Source organism: Bubalus kerabau, chromosome 3 (genome assembly GCF_029407905.1).
Source record: "Bubalus kerabau isolate K-KA32 ecotype Philippines breed swamp buffalo chromosome 3, PCC_UOA_SB_1v2, whole genome shotgun sequence".
Taxonomy (NCBI): Eukaryota; Metazoa; Chordata; class Mammalia; order Artiodactyla; family Bovidae; genus Bubalus; species Bubalus kerabau.
The window spans coordinates 35,666,406-35,683,528 of NC_073626.1; the positions used below are offsets into that span (position 1 = coordinate 35,666,406).

General features: G+C 49.3%; 1 protein-coding gene across 1 annotated transcript; it reads left to right on the plus strand.

Annotated features, from left to right (window-relative positions):
* Positions 1 to 1,390: 1,390 nt before the first annotated feature.
* Positions 1,391 to 15,279, plus strand: PRPH2 (peripherin 2). Its single transcript, XM_055574679.1, has 3 exons — positions 1,391 to 1,971; positions 11,834 to 12,080; positions 15,067 to 15,279. Exons 1-3 carry the CDS (start codon positions 1,391 to 1,393, stop codon positions 15,277 to 15,279), a joined length of 1,041 nt encoding a protein of 346 aa, XP_055430654.1.
* Positions 15,280 to 17,123: the final 1,844 nt, after the last annotated feature.

A 17,123-nucleotide genomic window follows, 5' to 3' on the forward strand; every position in this document is an offset into this window, starting at 1 on the left:
GCAATGCAGGAGACGGGGGTTCAATCCCTGGGTTGGGAATATCCCCTGGAGAAGGGAATAGCAACCCACTCCACTATTCTTGCCTGAAGAATCCCATGGATGGAGGGGCCTGGCGGGCTATAGTCCATGGGATCGCAAAGAGTCTGACACGACTGAGCGACTAACATTAATGTGATATGATGGTGGAAACATGCCATTATGCATTTAGCAAAACCCATAGAACCGTGCAACACAAAGAGTTAACCCTAATGTAAACTATGGACTTTAGTTAATAACATACCGAAGCTGACTCATCATGTATCACACAAGTGTAAGATGTTAAATATAGGGAAACTGGTTGGAGGAAAGGAGTATCTAGAAACTCTGTATTTTCTGTTCATTCTTTTGTAAACCTAAAACTGCTCTAGGAAATAGAATCTATTACTTAAAAATAACAATAAATTTACAGATTCATCAAGGATGTACATTTCATTTCTGTTATCTTTGTTTGCACTGGTGACAGAATTTTGACAGATGTTCAATTTGATGGGTCAAGTATGGTCTTTTATTGTTGTTTTAATTGCGTTGCCCAATTGTTCTACTTAGATTGACATGTTTTCCAGATCCTTGGACTTTCCAGATTCACTTGTTATAAATCACCTGTTCATTTCCTTTGCCTGTTTTTTCAGGTGATTGTTGATTTTTTAAGATGTGGAACTGTGGCTTTTTCTTTTTTTTAACATGTTGCAAATGTTTTCTCACAATCTGTCATTTGTTTTTCAACTTGGATAATGATCTCTTTTGTCCCATTTGTTGTTTAGTTACTAAGTCCTGTCCAACTCTTTGCCACCCATTAGAATGTTTCAAATTTTGAAGGAGGTTAGCCTGGAAATGTGCTTCTGGGGAGACACATGATATGATCTGAGCTAGACTTGCAGATGAAGCCCATTCCTCTGGCCAGTCTCGTCTTTTTTGCTCCTGATGCTCCAAGCTGAACCCAGAGCTCTCTGCTCCAGGTTGTCCATGGAGGCGCTTGTTGAGCATGTTCTGAAACTGGCACGGCTTTATCTAATGGGATGAACCCGGCTAAAGAGATTAGCAAGATGTCTTGTGGATCCCACTTTTAATCTGCAGCCTTCAGGCTGTCCCTCTTTGGTTGGGAAGGGAGCTACAGCAACGACGGGGAGGACTGGCTCCTTCATGAGCTGTGACTCTGAGGTCCCTGCTCCCACTCGAGGGTTAACAGGGGTCCCGGGCTAGGGGGCACAACATGGGCAGCCCCCAGAGCAGCTCCCTTCAGCTTGGACCGTCTGCACCTTTCCCAAGGCCCTGAGTCTTCAGCCTCTGGGCTTATTGAGGTCAGGAGTGAGAGCTGTGCTGTGGGAGGCTACCCGGACTGCACCCTGCAAGTATGGCGCTGCTGAAAGTCAAATTTGACCAGAAGAAGCGGGTCAAGTTGGCCCAAGGGCTCTGGCTCATGAACTGGTTCTCCGTGTTGGCTGGTATCATCATCTTCGGCTTAGGGCTGTTCCTGAAGATTGAACTCCGGAAGAGAAGTGATGTGATGAATAATTCTGAGAGCCATTTTGTGCCCAATTCCTTGATCGGGGTGGGGGTGCTGTCGTGTGTCTTCAATTCTCTGGCTGGCAAGATCTGTTACGACGCCCTGGACCCTGCCAAGTACGCCAAGTGGAAGCCCTGGCTGAAGCTGTACCTGGCCGTGTGTGTCCTCTTCAACGTGGTCCTCTTCCTGGTGGCCCTCTGCTGCTTCCTCCTGCGGGGCTCGCTGGAGAGCACGCTGGCCCATGGACTCAAGAACGGCATGAAATTCTACCGGGACACGGACACCCCAGGCCGGTGTTTCATGAAGAAGACCATCGACATGCTGCAGATCGAGTTCAAGTGCTGCGGCAACAACGGCTTTCGGGACTGGTTTGAGATTCAGTGGATCAGCAACCGCTATCTGGATTTTTCCTCCAAAGAAGTCAAAGAGTAAGTGGCCTCCAGTCCTGGGGTCAGAGTGATGGGGGCACAGAGACCCCAGCCTCTGACTCCCCACTGTTCAGCCTTTTCCTCCCCATTGGGCGCTCTGGGTATACAACTTATTACTGGTGTGTGTGTGAGGGTGTACTTGATTGGACATACGGAATTGTCAATATTCTATCATTTTTTACCTATAAAATTAGCAGCATTGTACAGTTCAACCTAATGTTTGGCTAAGACGGGAAGACAGTGTCAAGTTATAGAAGCAGCTTGAATGCTGGTGGCCAGGGGAGACCCAGCCAGGACTGTGTCTGCTTCATACAGGAGAGATGGGTCACATATACTGAGCTGGTATCTGGCTGCTTGTCTCATTCACTCAAAGTGAATGGATTCAGTCCTACAAGCATAAATTTCTGGGCTGTTCCCTTGTTTTCCAACTTTTCAACCCTGAGCATCCATTCTCAAGGTGTTTGTCCCTGGATATGGTGGAAAGAGCAGAGGATGGGGGCAGTCAGGGGGTCTAAGCTGTAGCTTTGTCTCTACTGTTCATTAGATGGTGACCTTGGACGAGGCCTTTGACACCTTGGGCCCCCTGCTTGACCATCTCTCTCTTTTTAAAATTACTTATTGCCGTGCCGGGTCTTCGTTGCTGGGCATGGGCTTTCTCTAGTTGCGGCAAGAGGGGTCTACTGTCTACTCTCTAGTTGAGGTGTGCAGGCTTCTCACTGTGTGGCGTCTGTGTGGAGCACAGGCTCTGGAGGGCACAGGCTTCAGTAGTTGTGGTGCATGGGCTTGGTGGCCCCGCGGCATATGAAATCTTCCCTGACTAGGGATTGAACCTGTGTCCCTTGCATTGGCAGGAGGGTTCTTAACCACTGGACCACCAGGAAGTCCTATATATTTGCCCATCTTTTAAATGAAGGCACCAAAATACACAACCTTGGTGATTATCTCCTAGCTCTGTCTAGAGCCTGGCATACAATGGGTGCTCAATAAATGCCTGCTGGTGTTCACTACTTAAGTAATAATAGTGCAACTTGATAAAGTGTTTCTAAAATGTTCTTGGCTTGTGTAAAAGTAACATCCTGAGGGGGATGTAAGGGAATGTTCGAGAGGAGACTCTCACCCTTTGCCCCTGGCATACCCCTCTTCCCAGAGACCCACCATTAGAGCCTTGAGTCATTTTCCAGGGATAGGTTGGCCAGCCCTGAGCCGGTGGCTCTCCCCCACCTCTTCTTTCTGTCCAACTCTCCTCATCCCCTGGTTGAGGCTAGGGGTTCAGTTGCTCCCCCAGGTGGTTTATCCTCTGAGTGAGGCTGGTGGGTCAGGGGGACAGGCACTCGGGACACAGGCACACTGGCTGCAGGATGTGGGTGAAGCCCAGACAACACTGGTGAACCCGAGGGAAGGGAAGTCAGAATGAAGGTCACTGCTTGGGACTGTATTTTCTCTGTCGGAGGGGATTACTTCTATAAATCCCTTTTCAAGGAGGCTTGTAAACCACTCTGCCCTTCCTAGGGGACAGGTCTGCAGAGACGGCACGAAGTGGCATGATTTATATATGTCGCCCCAGAAGGGTGTGAAGCCAGAGGGACAAGCAGAGTTCTGGGGGCTGGGGAGAGTGGGGAGAGTGGGAATTGATGGTAGAACCAGCTTTTGTGATGGGCAGCAAGGGGTTTCTCATCCTCTCTCTCATTTTCCTTGAATGTCTTCTGCAGGGTCAGTCCTTGACAAGACTTACAGGATCTCTCTGTAATCCCCAAATCCCCTTCTGTCCCAGGGTAGAGCAACGTTCCAGGCACTTCACTCCCAGCGGTCGGCATATCCAACTTGCTAGGCCAGCATTAAACTTGATCAAAATCACCTCAGTGCCCCATACCAACTTATTGGTGTGAAACTATCCTAACTCCACTGACTTGGAAAAAATTTTCTCTGCTGCACATACACACACACACACATGGTCACAACATTAAGAGAAACTAACTGAACATCCCTGACTGAGCCTGGCACTTGTGGGCTCAGCCAAGCATGGACAGATGGTTGGTTTTGGGAGATTTCTCACAGGAATCTTTAAGGTCAACGGCTGGTTCCTGAAGGCTCCTGATCATGGAGATCAAGTGGAATAATGCAAGATGTTTTACAAGAGTTTACAAGCCTTTGACCCACTCCCACCCCCTCACCCCAGCCTGTCCTGTTGCTATGTTGCTGGGGCTTTTGGGAGGAAAAGCATCCTTATTTGGTGGGCACAAAACCTTTCCTGGGGGGGGACGTTGTATTATTTTTAGTTGTTGTTATCTCTATTTTGTAGAAATTTGAGCCTCAGAGAGGTTAAGGGATGTTTCGAAAATCTCACACCAGGAATTAGCAAGCTGGGACTGGGGGCGGGGTGGGACAGATTTTTGGAAAACCAACCAACCAGCTTTATGGACAGTATACTCCACACACCACACAACTCACCCATCTAAAGTGAGCAATTCAATGGTTTTTAGTATATTCACAGAGCTGTGCAACCAGGACTGAGGTTGATTTTAGAACGTGTTCATCATCTTGCAGAGAAACCCTGCACTCTTCAGCGTTCACTCTGATCTCCCCTGCCCCCAAGTCCAAGCAGCCACTCTGTCTCCATCCACTTGCCTGCCCTGACCACTTTGCTATGAATGGACTAGTGCGGGATTGTCCTCTGGGGTCTGGCTTCTTCGGTCAGTGCACTGTTTGCAGATTTCATCCATGTCGCAGCAGTATCAGCGCTTGTTCATTCTTCTGCTGGGACACTGTCCCACTGAGGGGAGGTCCAGCTCTTGATTCTGCTCTTTCTACTCGGCCATTTCCTCTCCACCCCGTAGGCGTTAGATGAGTGCTTGTTTCCCGATGACTGAAACCTCTGGAGGGGGCCGGTTTGCCTCACGTTGTCCCTCCTCCTGTCTCTGTCTTGTTCTTTCCTTCCTTCTCCAGAGGCACAGTGGAAGGTGTGACACAGACTCAACAAACACCTGTGGATCGTGATGGGATTCCTATCCTTCTATGCCTGGATCTCAGATCATCATGAGGCCCCCAGAAGCCAGGACCCCCCTCCCAAGACTCCCTGTGGGCTGTGGCACCCAGGACAGGACTGTGCTCCATTCTCCTGGGATTGCTTTCTCTCTCCCTTCCCAGCTATACTGCACTTGCGTATGCCAAGCTCTCTATGTATATTAACCCAATTAATCTCCACCACCCCGTCAGAGACTTTATTGTCATCTCTCAGGTGAGAAAACTGAGGCTCTCAGAGGTCAAGCGATTTGCCAAGGTTCCACAGGTGTCACTCAGCTGGCACAGAGGCAGGGGAGGAGGCTGTTACAACTGGGGGAGGTCCTCAGGGGAGTCCAGGAATGCCGCCTCCCTCAGAGACTCTTGAGTTTTCAGAGCAAGGAATTGGGATATAGATTTGGAGTTCTTAACCAGAACTGCTTTAATTATTATTATTTTTGCATTTCAACTTTTATTATAGAAAATTTCAAGCATTCACAGAAGTAGAGAGATTACGAGAAATCCCCATGTACCTGTCACCTTACTTTGATAAATGTAAACATTCTCCCTTTCTCGTTCCATCACTACTGCCCTTGCTCCCCCAAAACACACATCCAAGTACTAACCAGGCCCGACCCTGCTTAGCTTCCGAGATCGGGTGCGTCCAGGGTGGTATGGCTGTAGACAAGAGATAAAGAGGATTTGTGTTTTTTTGCCTTTTTGTTTTTGTTTAACAGATGCACAATAGTAATCATGTCCACTAACACTACTATCATCTAATATTCAGTATTCTCTGATTGTCTCAAGATGTCTTTTACAGTTGGTTTGTTCAAATCAGGATCTAAATCACACCTTGCATTTGGTTGTTAGGAGACCTAACAACCTTTCTTACTCTTAACGTTACCTTTTTCAAGCCATGTGCATCTTGGAGGAAGTCAGCCCCTTGTCCTGCAAAATTCCTCACATTCTGGGCTTGGGTCGTCGCAGCCAAAAGCTGTCGTCATCTAGCGTCTTCTGTCTCCTTTGTTCCTGTGTAAACCAGCAGTGGGGCTAAGGTGTGGCTGGATTCAGGTTGTTTTGGCAAGAACACCCAGCAGGGCGCTGCTATGGCACCAGGTGAGACATGACGTCTTCAACCAGTTTATAATAATAATTTTTTTCGTTCACACCACTGGCATGTGGGGTCTTAATTCCCCGACCAGGGATGGAACTGTGCCCTCTGCAGTGGAAGCATGGAGTCTTAACCATTGAACCACCAGAGAAGTCCCTATACTCATTCCTTCAAGGTTTCTTCCTGTTTTCATGACAAGCTGAGCTTCAGGGTCTTGGGATGAGAAGCAGAGCATGAAGAAGCTCAGAGGCCTTGGCACTGCCAGCCTGAGGGAACTGTAAGCCAGGAAGGCCTGGCCTGGGGCCCTCAGTCTGAGGGAGAAGCTGGCACTGAGCTCTTGCACTTCACTGTCCTTTCCATGGAACCCAGAGGACAGTAAACTCTTCCTAAACAATTAAGAGGTAACTCAAAAATTCTCGACCTTGGCTAGGAGATCCCAGAGGGCGGGGCCATGTCTCCCCTCAGACCGGGGCTCCCTGAGGCGGGGCCGTGACTCCCCTCAGACTGGGGCTCCCTGAGGTGGGGCTGTGAGCTGGGGCTGATCTGCATCTTCCCCATATGACTAAGGTATCCTTGCAAACAGGGACTCTGTTGTTTCTTTCTCTTCAGACTGGGGCTCCTTGAGGCGGGGCCTGGACTCCCCTCAGAATGGGGCTCCCCGAGTACTGGTCTGTTTCTCCCGCTGAGACTGGACTCTCTGGCACAGGTCTAGATCCCTCATCAGGTCAGTTCTCCCTGAAAGCAGTGCAGTGTCTCCTCTCAGAGTGGGGCTTCCTTGGAAAAGGCTGGGTCCCCTCCTTTCCCTCTGCCCTTCCAAGAAATACTAATACTGCACTTGCTGAATACCAGGTTCTCTATGTGTATTAACCCAATTAATCTCCACCACACCACTGTCAGAGACTTTACTGTCATTTCTCACGTGAGAAAACTGAGGGTCTCAGAGGTCAAGCGATTTGCCAAGGTTCCACAGGTGTCACTCAGCTGGCACACGGGCTGGGAATTGACTCTTATCAGTTTACACTCCTGGATCCCTCCTCTCCCCTCCCATGCTTGTTTTCATATGGTGTTCCTTATTGATTTATTAATTCGCCTACTAAATTATATTGTTTTTTCCAGGAAAATTCCAATGTGATGATTTTCCCATATTGTATCTTGGCTGTGAGAGAGTGAGCTAGAACAAAGCCTTACCTTAATCAAGACCCCTACAACCCTTGGTGAGCCCTGAGCAGAGATTTGTAGCCTGGGAAATACTCTGATATAAATAGCCAGCTCACCAACTAAGGAGCTCTCCTCTGCCTGACTTTGTCTTAAGAGGGTGAGTGAGTGGAGCCTTAATCTGTGGTTGGAACCAGGGCGAGTGCTAAGTAAACAAGACAGTACTCCTGAGGGAGAGGGAGGGCTAGTTGCAGAGATATGGGACCCCAAGAGGTCCTAGGCTGGGGGAACCCCAATGTCGATCGAGCCAGGGCTGCCCTCCCTTAGGCCCCAGTATGCCTCAGAGGGGATGAGACAGGTCTGTAGGCCTTACCCCAGTTGAGGAAGACATGGGGTGTGCACAGGAGAGATGATGGTAGACAAGGAAGGGCTCCTGGGACAGGGAACAGTGGCGAGAACTCACACCTTTCTAGGGAGTTTATCTAGAAAAGGGCTTCCCTGGTAGCTCAACTAGTAAAAAATCTGCCTGCAATGCGGGAGACCCCAGTTCGATTCCTGGGTCAGGAAGATCCCCTGGAGAAGGGATAGGCTACCCACTCCAGTATTCTTCGGCTTCCCTGGTGGCTCAGTTGGTAAAGAATCTGCCCACAATGCGGGAGACCTGGGTTCGATCCCCGGGTCGGGAAGATCCCCTGGAGAAGGGAATGGCTACCCACTCCAGTATTCCGGCCTGGAGAATTCCATGGACTGTATAGTCCATGGGGTCACAAAGAGTTTGACACGAATGAGTGACTTACACTTCTCTAGCTAGAAAGAGCCAACAGGCAGGAAGGCACTGGAGACTCTGAGGAAACTCCAAGAGGAGAGGTGGGCAACTGCTGTGGGCTGGTCTTCCACTTCCTGTGTAACTTGGGTGAGGGCTTGCCCTGCTCTGGGCCCCATTTCCTCCTTGGTAGAACAGTCCGGTGGGCTGCAGGGTCCCCCTAGATGGCCAAGAGTGGGGAGGATCCAGCATTCTCTCAGAGCCTATGTCCTGGGCATCCACTGACTGCCGCACCTCACCCTCCCCACAGTCTCTGATTGTCCCACCTCACACAGTCTACAGCTCACATGTGCAGATTTGGGACTCAGAGGCCAGCTCTCTGCGCTCTAACCCATTGCCCTCCATGGAGATGCTGGGGCTGGCCTAGGTGGGAGTGGGTTCCAGGGGTTGCCTGCAGGTCAGAAAGAGGGACGAATAGCATCTGTGTTTGGGGACCAGGGCTGTGGGGGCAGCTGGCCCCTCAGGATGGGGCTGGGAGCCCCAAGGTGAAGGTTGCTGCTCCAGTGCCCCACTGGGACCACCCCGGCCAGCGGAGCCTTGTGCCACACGGGGCTGTTCAGACGGCTGCTCCCAGGCACTCACCTGCTCCAGGCAGGTGAGCTTCAGCGGTGACCCCTTCTGTCCTTGGACAGATGCCACCCAGCGCCAGCTGAGGGCCAGCGGGGAGCTCTGCCCTTGAGGGCTGGATCACAGCAGGGGCTCCCCTCTTCTCCACAGCCGGCAGGGCCCATGACCCCGCTCATGCGTGGCTGCTCCCCAGTGGACTAGAGTGGTCTATTCCACCCTCATAGCTGCTCCCTGAGGACACAAAGGGCTCCTGCAAAAGCTCTTGTTCAGTCACCCAGCCCAGCCCTGGCCCAGGAGTCCACATTTCCTGCACAGTTAGTATGTACCAGGCACTCTTCTAAGCCTTTTTACAGGGATCCCTTCACACAATCCTCATGTCAAGTTCATTTTACAGATAAGTAAGCTGAGACCCACAAGGGTAAGGTGGTCCAGAGGGATGGATCTGGAGTAAACTAAGGCTGTCCTGCTCTTATCATGGTCCTAGTCCTAGACAACCTGTGCATCCAGGGCCAGCTGTGCTGTGGGTCCTGTCCATGAAGTAGAGGCCAGGGACTGCAGGGCAGGTGGAAATATGGTCGCCATGACCCAGGCGCGGATTGTTCTGGAACCAAGGAGGCCACACCGTGCAGTATGGTATGGTCTTAACCATACCGATCAGCAGACAGTTCACTGAAAAGAAACCACAAATGGATCTTAAAACATATCAAAAGATTCCCAATTTTACTTATAACAAGAAAAAAAAAAGAAACTTAGAACAACTTTGGAGATATTATTTTTCATCTATCAGATTTTGGCAAAGATCAAAAACAGGACTTGTGTGGATGTGGCCAGTGGAGACGTCACTGTACAATCCCCCAAAGGAGACAGACAGCAGAGCTTGGGTGCAACCACAGATGGGCCCTGATGCAGAGACGCCTCTCCTAGCAACTGATGCTCTAGATATAGTCCTAGTATGTGAACTGACCCCGTCCCTGCTTGTATTAACATGAAACTGGGAGAATCCCCGATGTCCATCAGTAGGGAAGTTGATAGTACCCCATGGGCTATCTGCACACTGGGGATACCATGCACCTCATTAAAACCTGGAGAACTCTCCCCCCTGACAGATATAAAAGATCTCCAAGGTATTGTTAATGGAAAAAATGATGGTTTAAGGCAGTGTCAATATAATGTGACCATTTGGGTAAAAACAAAACAAACAGGAAGAATTTTTGCAAAATCTGAATTTGCTTGTCCATGTGTGAGGCCTCTGTAGAAGGACAGACAGAGCTGGCCACAGTGAAGGCACTTGGAGGCCAAGAAACAAGATAGTGGGAGGATTTTTTCAATCAAGGAGATATTACTTAGAAGCTAAACATTAACATGTTTTTTCCTGGCCAAGTGGCATGCAGAAACTTAGTTCCCTGACCAGGGATCAAACCCATGCCCCCTGCAGGGGAAGAGTGCAGTCTTAACCACTGGACCTCCAGGAAAGTCCCTGAACATCTTTTGATCTTTTTTTAAATATTTATTTATCTGGCCATGCCAGGTCTTAGCTGTGGCACTTGGGATCTTCAATCTGTTGTGGCAGGTGGGATCTAGTTCCTTGACCAGGGATTGAATCCAGGCCCACTGCATTGGGAGTACAGTCTTAACCACTGAACCACTAGAGAAGTCCTTGAACATCTTTTTAAGAGTACAATTAATTACCATTTCAATGAACATTGGAAATAACTTCTATTATGAGCAACTACATGCTCCCTATTCTTATGTTGTAAAAGTCTGCTGTTATTATGTAATAATGCCTTGCAATTAAAAAAAATAAACTTAAAAAATTTTTTTATTCAAGATAATGTGCACATAATTAAGTGTGCAAATCTTAAGTGCACAGAGACAGCTACATAAACTTTTTTTTTTTTTTAAATTTTCGCTGCACCATGAGGCTTGCACAGTTCCCTGACTAGGGATTGAAGCTGTGCCCCCTGCAGTGAAAGTGCAGAATTTTAATCACTGGACCACCAGGGAAGTCGCTGCCCCTTTTGAATCCACATAAATGCATGGTGTGCTCTAACCAAATATAAATTAATAGAGAAATGTTAAAGTTGTGCAAACTGCATCCTTCAGGTGAATAAGGCTCTTCCACCCAGCGGGGAAGGGTGGGGCAGAGCTCATTGTGGATGGAGAGAAGCCATGGGCAAAGACTCATTCCTTGCCCCTACTGCAAAGGCCCAGGGCCAGAGCAGGCCTTCTGGAAACATCTGCTAGACAGAACTGATCTGGCCAGAGGAGGCATTGGTTGGTCCCCAGAGCTGTAAGGGGGAGATGAGGTTAAAGAAGGGGCTGCGGGCTAATGTTGATGGTCACAAATGCCAGGCAGAGCCTTGTCTCACACTTACAACCTTTCCTGCGGCTCTCATCCTACCAGCCTGGCACGGCTCCAAGAAATCACTGCATGCCAGGCCCTGGCAGCACATAGAGTTGTTGGGTGATTTTTTTTTGCATAAATCTTTATTTTGGTCTTTATAAAAACTGATGTGGTGCTCCATCGACTGGGGTCAAATGTTGTCTACAGTGAAACATCCATGTTCTGACATACATAATAGCTTCCAGGAGTACAGTGCTCATGTTCATCTTGTGTTCAGTTGGGTTAAAACAATGGGCAATAAAAGAATGAACACATGCCTCATGTATGTGATTCACTCTTGTCTAAATGCCCCGTCCTGTGACTTCCTTCCTATCTACACTACTAGTTATCCCAGGATCTTGAAGAAACACTGAACCTCTAATAGGCTACCCTCTGGCAGATCAGTACAGTGAACAGCACTCTGGATCTCAGTTTTACCAAATGTGGCTCAGAGGCTTCCAGGGCATTTCAGGATCAGCAGGTCCATAGAATCCTTGAAATGTCTTGTAAGATTTTGCCGAATCTCCATTGCTATACAAGGGCTAGAATACATATGTTCCTTATTTACTTGCTTCTTGGTTTATCATCTGTCTCAACCCTGTGAACATAAGCTCCAGGAAGCTGGGGCCTTGGCTTTCTGGGCCACTCCTCCATCTTCAGCAGCTGGAATAGTGGCTGGCATGTAGCTGATGAACAGCAAATTAGTTCTCGAGAAGAATGAGTGAATGAATATCCCAGATTTTCAGAGATGAGGGATGAGAGAAACTGGCATCTGCTGAGAAGTCCAGGAGGCCAGTCTCAAGCCATCTATCTGTTTCTTCTGCAGTCGCATCAAGAGCAATGTGGATGGGCGGTACCTGGTGGACGGTGTCCCCTTCAGCTGCTGCAACCCCAACTCACCGCGGCCCTGCATCCAGTACCAGCTCACCAACAACTCTGCGCACTACAGCTACGACCACCAGACGGAGGAGCTCAACCTGTGGCTGCGTGGCTGCAGGGCCGCCCTGCTGAGCTATTACAGCAACCTCATGAATACCATAGGTGCTGTGACGCTCCTCGTCTGGCTCTTTGAGGTAGGCCCTGGTCAACGAGGGGGCAAGACAAGAGGGACTCACCTGCCCCACTGGGATTCACAGGGTGGAGCTGGGCCCGGGACTCCCTCCTGGGAACCAGCCCTCTGCCAGCATGCAGGCAGCCCCAGGCTTGAATACTGGCACTTCCACTTTTTGTTTCTGTCCTACCACTTAAAGAAGAGTTGAAATTCATAGCACATAAAATCAATCATTTTAAAGCGAACAGTTCGGAGGCATTTGGTACATTCACAGTGTTGTGCGACTACCACCTCTATCTTGTTCCAAAATACTTCCACCACCCCCTCAAAAAAACCTCATAATCATTATGCAGTCAGACCCCTCCAGCCCTCCCGCTAAGCCCCTGGCAACCACCCATTTTTGTTCTGTCCTTGTGGCTTTATCTATTCTGGACATTTCATATAAATGGAATCATTTAATTAATATATGACCTTTCATGTCTGACTTCTTTCACTTTGGATGTTTTTGAGGTTCATCCTGTGTCTCCACTTTTTGCACCTGAGGTCTCAGAAACTTATTTAACCTCTCTGTTATAGGGGGCTGACAGCACTTAGCTCTGGGGCTACTGGGAGGCAACAGGAGTTACAGGCACATTGATTTGTGCTTTTCTTGAAATTCTGGTAGCAGTTTACCTGGTATTCTGATTATCTGTAGGTTCATTTTCCATCACCTATTAGGTTTAATACCTCTCTGTAGCTGCAGGGCTTGGGATGTAGCAAGCCCTCATTCATTCATTTGTTGAAGAAATAATTCTCAAACACCTGAGTGTTGGGCGCTGTCCTCGGTGCTGAACAAGAGCCCATGTCAAGGAAGGGTAAGCTGAGGTAGTACAGGAAGGGTAAGCTGAGGTAGTACAGAGGGTGGCGCATGGGCTCTTGCTTTGAGCTGACAGCAGGAAACCCAGCCTCCAAAAGCTAAATTTACAAAGCCAGGGATATTAGGGAGGAAACTGCTCATCAGAGAAGATTCACTGAAAGTTCCCTTTAACTAAGTCTATCTTTAGTGCTGGGCTTCCCTGGTGGCTCAGAGGTTAAAGCGTCTGCCTGCAATGCGGGAGACCTGGGTTCAATCCCTGGGTTGGGAAGATCCCCTGGAGAAGGCAATGGCAACTCACTCCAGCATTCTTGCCTGGAGAATCCCATGGATGGAGGAGCCTGGTGGGCTATAGTCCACAGGGTTGCAAAGCGTTGGACACGACTGAGCGACTTCACTTCACTTCACTTTAGTGCTATGGAAATTCACAGGTAGGTGTGCTCTCCTCTGAGACACACCACTTCTAACTCACCATGTCACACCACAGGGGGTTGAACTGCCTGTTGAGGGGGGATGAGATGGGGAAGGAGGCCTTCTTCTCACACTGAGGCAAACGCAAGCATATTCATGGAGATTTACTGGTCCCTGGCTCCTTAAGGCAGTCTTAGGAATGAATGGGTACAATGAGGAGAAAAGGTTAGAACGTAGAATGAGGATAGGTTGGAAGACTGCATCCCTTGAAAACCCATGAAAAGAAGACTGAAAGGGTAACTGAAGTCAGTGGGAAAATGGAGTTCCACTGGCTGCCTCTCCGCTTACCCACTTTTCCAGAAATCTAGCGACTGCTTAAGAAGAGGAACAGTTCGCTGGGAACAGGGAGTTTGCATGCCCCTGACTTTTGCTTGAGGCTTTTAGTGGGCAGACTCTGCGATGGGCACAAGGGTGGCTGAGTTGATAAGATTCTGCTCTCAGCCTTGCCCTCCTGGGTTTCACAATCCAGTGAGGATATGACACCTCAATACTAACACTAGTGCAAAATTCATAGTGTGGCAGGAGGCCTTCTTGAGGAAAGAAGGAAAGAATCAGAATGGGCATGTGGGTACCAGGAGGACTTCCTGGAGGAAGGATTTTTTCACTGTAAAAATATCTCATTAAACTTTCAGTCAACAATAATTATAACAAAACCCTAAAACTACTAGTTACTATTACCATGCACTACCATAATTATAAAATACTCCCAGAGCATTCATTCACAGATGTCTACTGAGGCCCTAGCACCATGGGGTACCCTTCTGGGGCTGCGACAGCAGGTGAACAGGCCGCTTCAAGGCCACTCCTGCCCTCAGGGGGTGGATGTTCTCTGTTAGCGGGTCTAGGCCTCTCACAGAGATCGTTATACCATCAAAGGAAGAGTGCAAGCAAAGCAGGAATTTGTGCAGAAGCAAGCCAACACAATACAGGGTGAGAAGAGTAGAAAGAATACTTACCTCGCTGCCTAAAAACCAACTACAGCTGCCACACTCCACACACTCAAGTGTCACGGCACGCCCGTGGAACAGGCGTACTTCATCTGAAAGTCTGCAAACGAGCCAAGTGAACTGAGGCTTCCTGGTCACATGGCTGGCTAGGTGCCAGGGCTGAGGCTTGAATCCAGGCATTCTGGCACCAGAGTCTGTAGCAGTGACTGCCAGTGAACAAATCCAAACCAATCACCCACTCATCCCCATACTAATCAGAATAACAGAAATAGAGGGAAACCATCTATTACCTTGTTTGCAGGTAAAAGATGACTTGTTATTCTGTCCAGCGAATAGTTGCTGAGCACCCAATATGTACCAAGCAGTGTGCTAGGAATGAGGTGGGGGTGGGCATGGAGAAGGAGCCCAGGATTAATGCCCCCCAGGACAGGGGAGACCCAGGGGAGGGGCACCCCTAATACTCTAGGTAGAGAAAATGGCACATGGTAAAACTGGAAAGGAGAAAGGCTGCGGTGGGCAGGATCCAAAGAACCCTGGAGTGACTGGCAAGGGAGAACAGGGTCACAGGTGAGGCAGGGGCAGCAGGAGGTGTTTTGAGCACTCAGGCATGGCTGGGGCAGGCAGGCCCTTGTCAACTCAGATCCAACAGAGCCTTGTCTGAAGGGCCCCCGTGGCTTCTGAGTGACGCCTGCCCCCGCTACTTCCCTGCTCCTGTAAGTCTCCTCTCCCCACACCAGGTGACCATCACTGTCGGGCTACGCTACCTGCACACGGCGCTGGAAGGCATGGCCAACCCCGAAGACCCCGAGTGTGAGAGTGAGGGCTGGCTTCTGGAGAAGAGCGTGCCAGAGACCTGGAAGGCCTTTCTGGAGAGTGTGAAGAAGCTGGGCAAGGGCAACCAGGTGGAAGCTGAGGGCGAGGATGCAGGCCAGGCCCCGGCGGCAGGCTGACGGCCCTGCGGCCCCCTCCCCTCTGTACACTGAAAAGTAGTGGACTCCAGGAACTTCGGATACCCCCCGGATCCCATCAGAATCTCCCGAAGAGGGCAGCCGTCTCACAGAGGCTCTTCTGGATGCTGGGATTTAATATTCAGGGCCCCTAAAAACTTCTGTGGAATGAATGTCTCACTGTGACTGCATGAGTCCTGCTCAGCCCCACTGCCCTGGACGCACCTTCACGGTGGGCTCATGGAGGGCCTCTCAGCAGGTGACTCTGTGTTCACAGGAATTCGGTTCCACCCGGGGGCTACTGGCCGCAGCTGAGGGCTGCTCTCCTTTCACACACCGGCTGTTCTGGTGAGCTCCAAGTTGCTTCATTCTATATCCCAAGTGTCACTTGGTGCATAAGCCCAGGAATTTGAAAAATGTACTGGACATGCTGTCAGTTTTTTCAAATGCAAAGACTGACAGGTCATCCATTTTACGTAATTATAGACGGTGAGGGACAGTTATATTTTTTTAAGAGTAATGGTCTCTCCAAAGCACTGAGGGCTCCAAAGAGGAATTCTCAATCGTGAGGCAAGAGCATTTAAAGAGAGGGGATTATATCCCCCAGCAAAAACACAGCTTTTGTGTCACCTTCACAAGCCCTCAGCACTTAGCTAGGAGTGAGCTACAGGCTGAGGGAGTGGGGCTGCTGCAGGTTCCAGATAACGGACCTCCTTGGGCTTGTCCGTGGAAGCGCCAGGTCTGTGGCAAAGGAGCAACAATGAGACAAGAGTCCACTGTTTGGAGACTGGGCCTCACCCCCAGTGGGCCCAGGGATGCCCAAGAGGTGCTGTGACAGCCCCTGGACCACACGAGCCGTCCACAGTGGAGGGTGGGGTCCTCTGCAAGCTCTGCCCTGCTTCTTCCCCCACATATCCATCCTGCCAAGGGTACTTCCCGAACACCTCTGCGTTAAAAGATTCTTTGCAACTTCTCCTCTTCCCATGCTAGTAACTACGAAAGAAGTTTTCACTTCCCTCCGGAAACAAGAAAGAAGCTTTAAGGGAAGGAGGGAATGATTTCATTGCTGTCCTGAGTCTTCAGTGTGGAGATAGTAAGACTTCTGGTGCTGCCTGGGCTATGTGCTGGGGCTTGAACTCTCCCAGACTAGATCAAAGATGTTTGAATATCCTGTCAGACTTTGGTCCCAGGTTGAATTCAATTAGACTTCTGAGTGTGGAGACCAAGCAAGAGATGATCCATGTGGGCAACACTGAGGGAGTCAACCTCTCGGATGAGGGTCCCGGAGCTCTCCCCTCCCAGGGGTGCTGAGAACCATCCAGAAAATGCCACTCCAGGCCCACATGCTTGACGATGCTGTTGACAGCTGTACAATAGACATTAAAAATTATATTATACAAAAATCACTTTTGTTAAATGCCTGTCTTAAATGTATGTGCTAAATGTGTTTAGCACAGGAACCCAGATTCTTGCTAATACTTGCTAACAAAACCAAACGAATCCTGACACTGAATGGAGGCACTGCTCACGATCAGGGAGCTGTCTCAACAGCCTGGGTGTCACCTCACCTCTGATCTGCAAGAACAGGGGCCATCAGGTTATCCAAATAATCTCAATATTTCCTAGTATTTGGACCAGAACGGAATTTAGTATTTTAGTATGTGGAATCTCAATTTAGGGATTTAAGGAAAAGTTCCAAATCTCCACCCCCCCACACCCAACCACCACTCTGGTCAGAATTTTGAGTGCTGTTGAGAGGATGAAGGGTTGAACAGACTCTACAATAAATATCAGTTGATTCAGAGCAGACTGTGTAGGGAGCCCGGAGCTGGTGTACTGAATTAAGA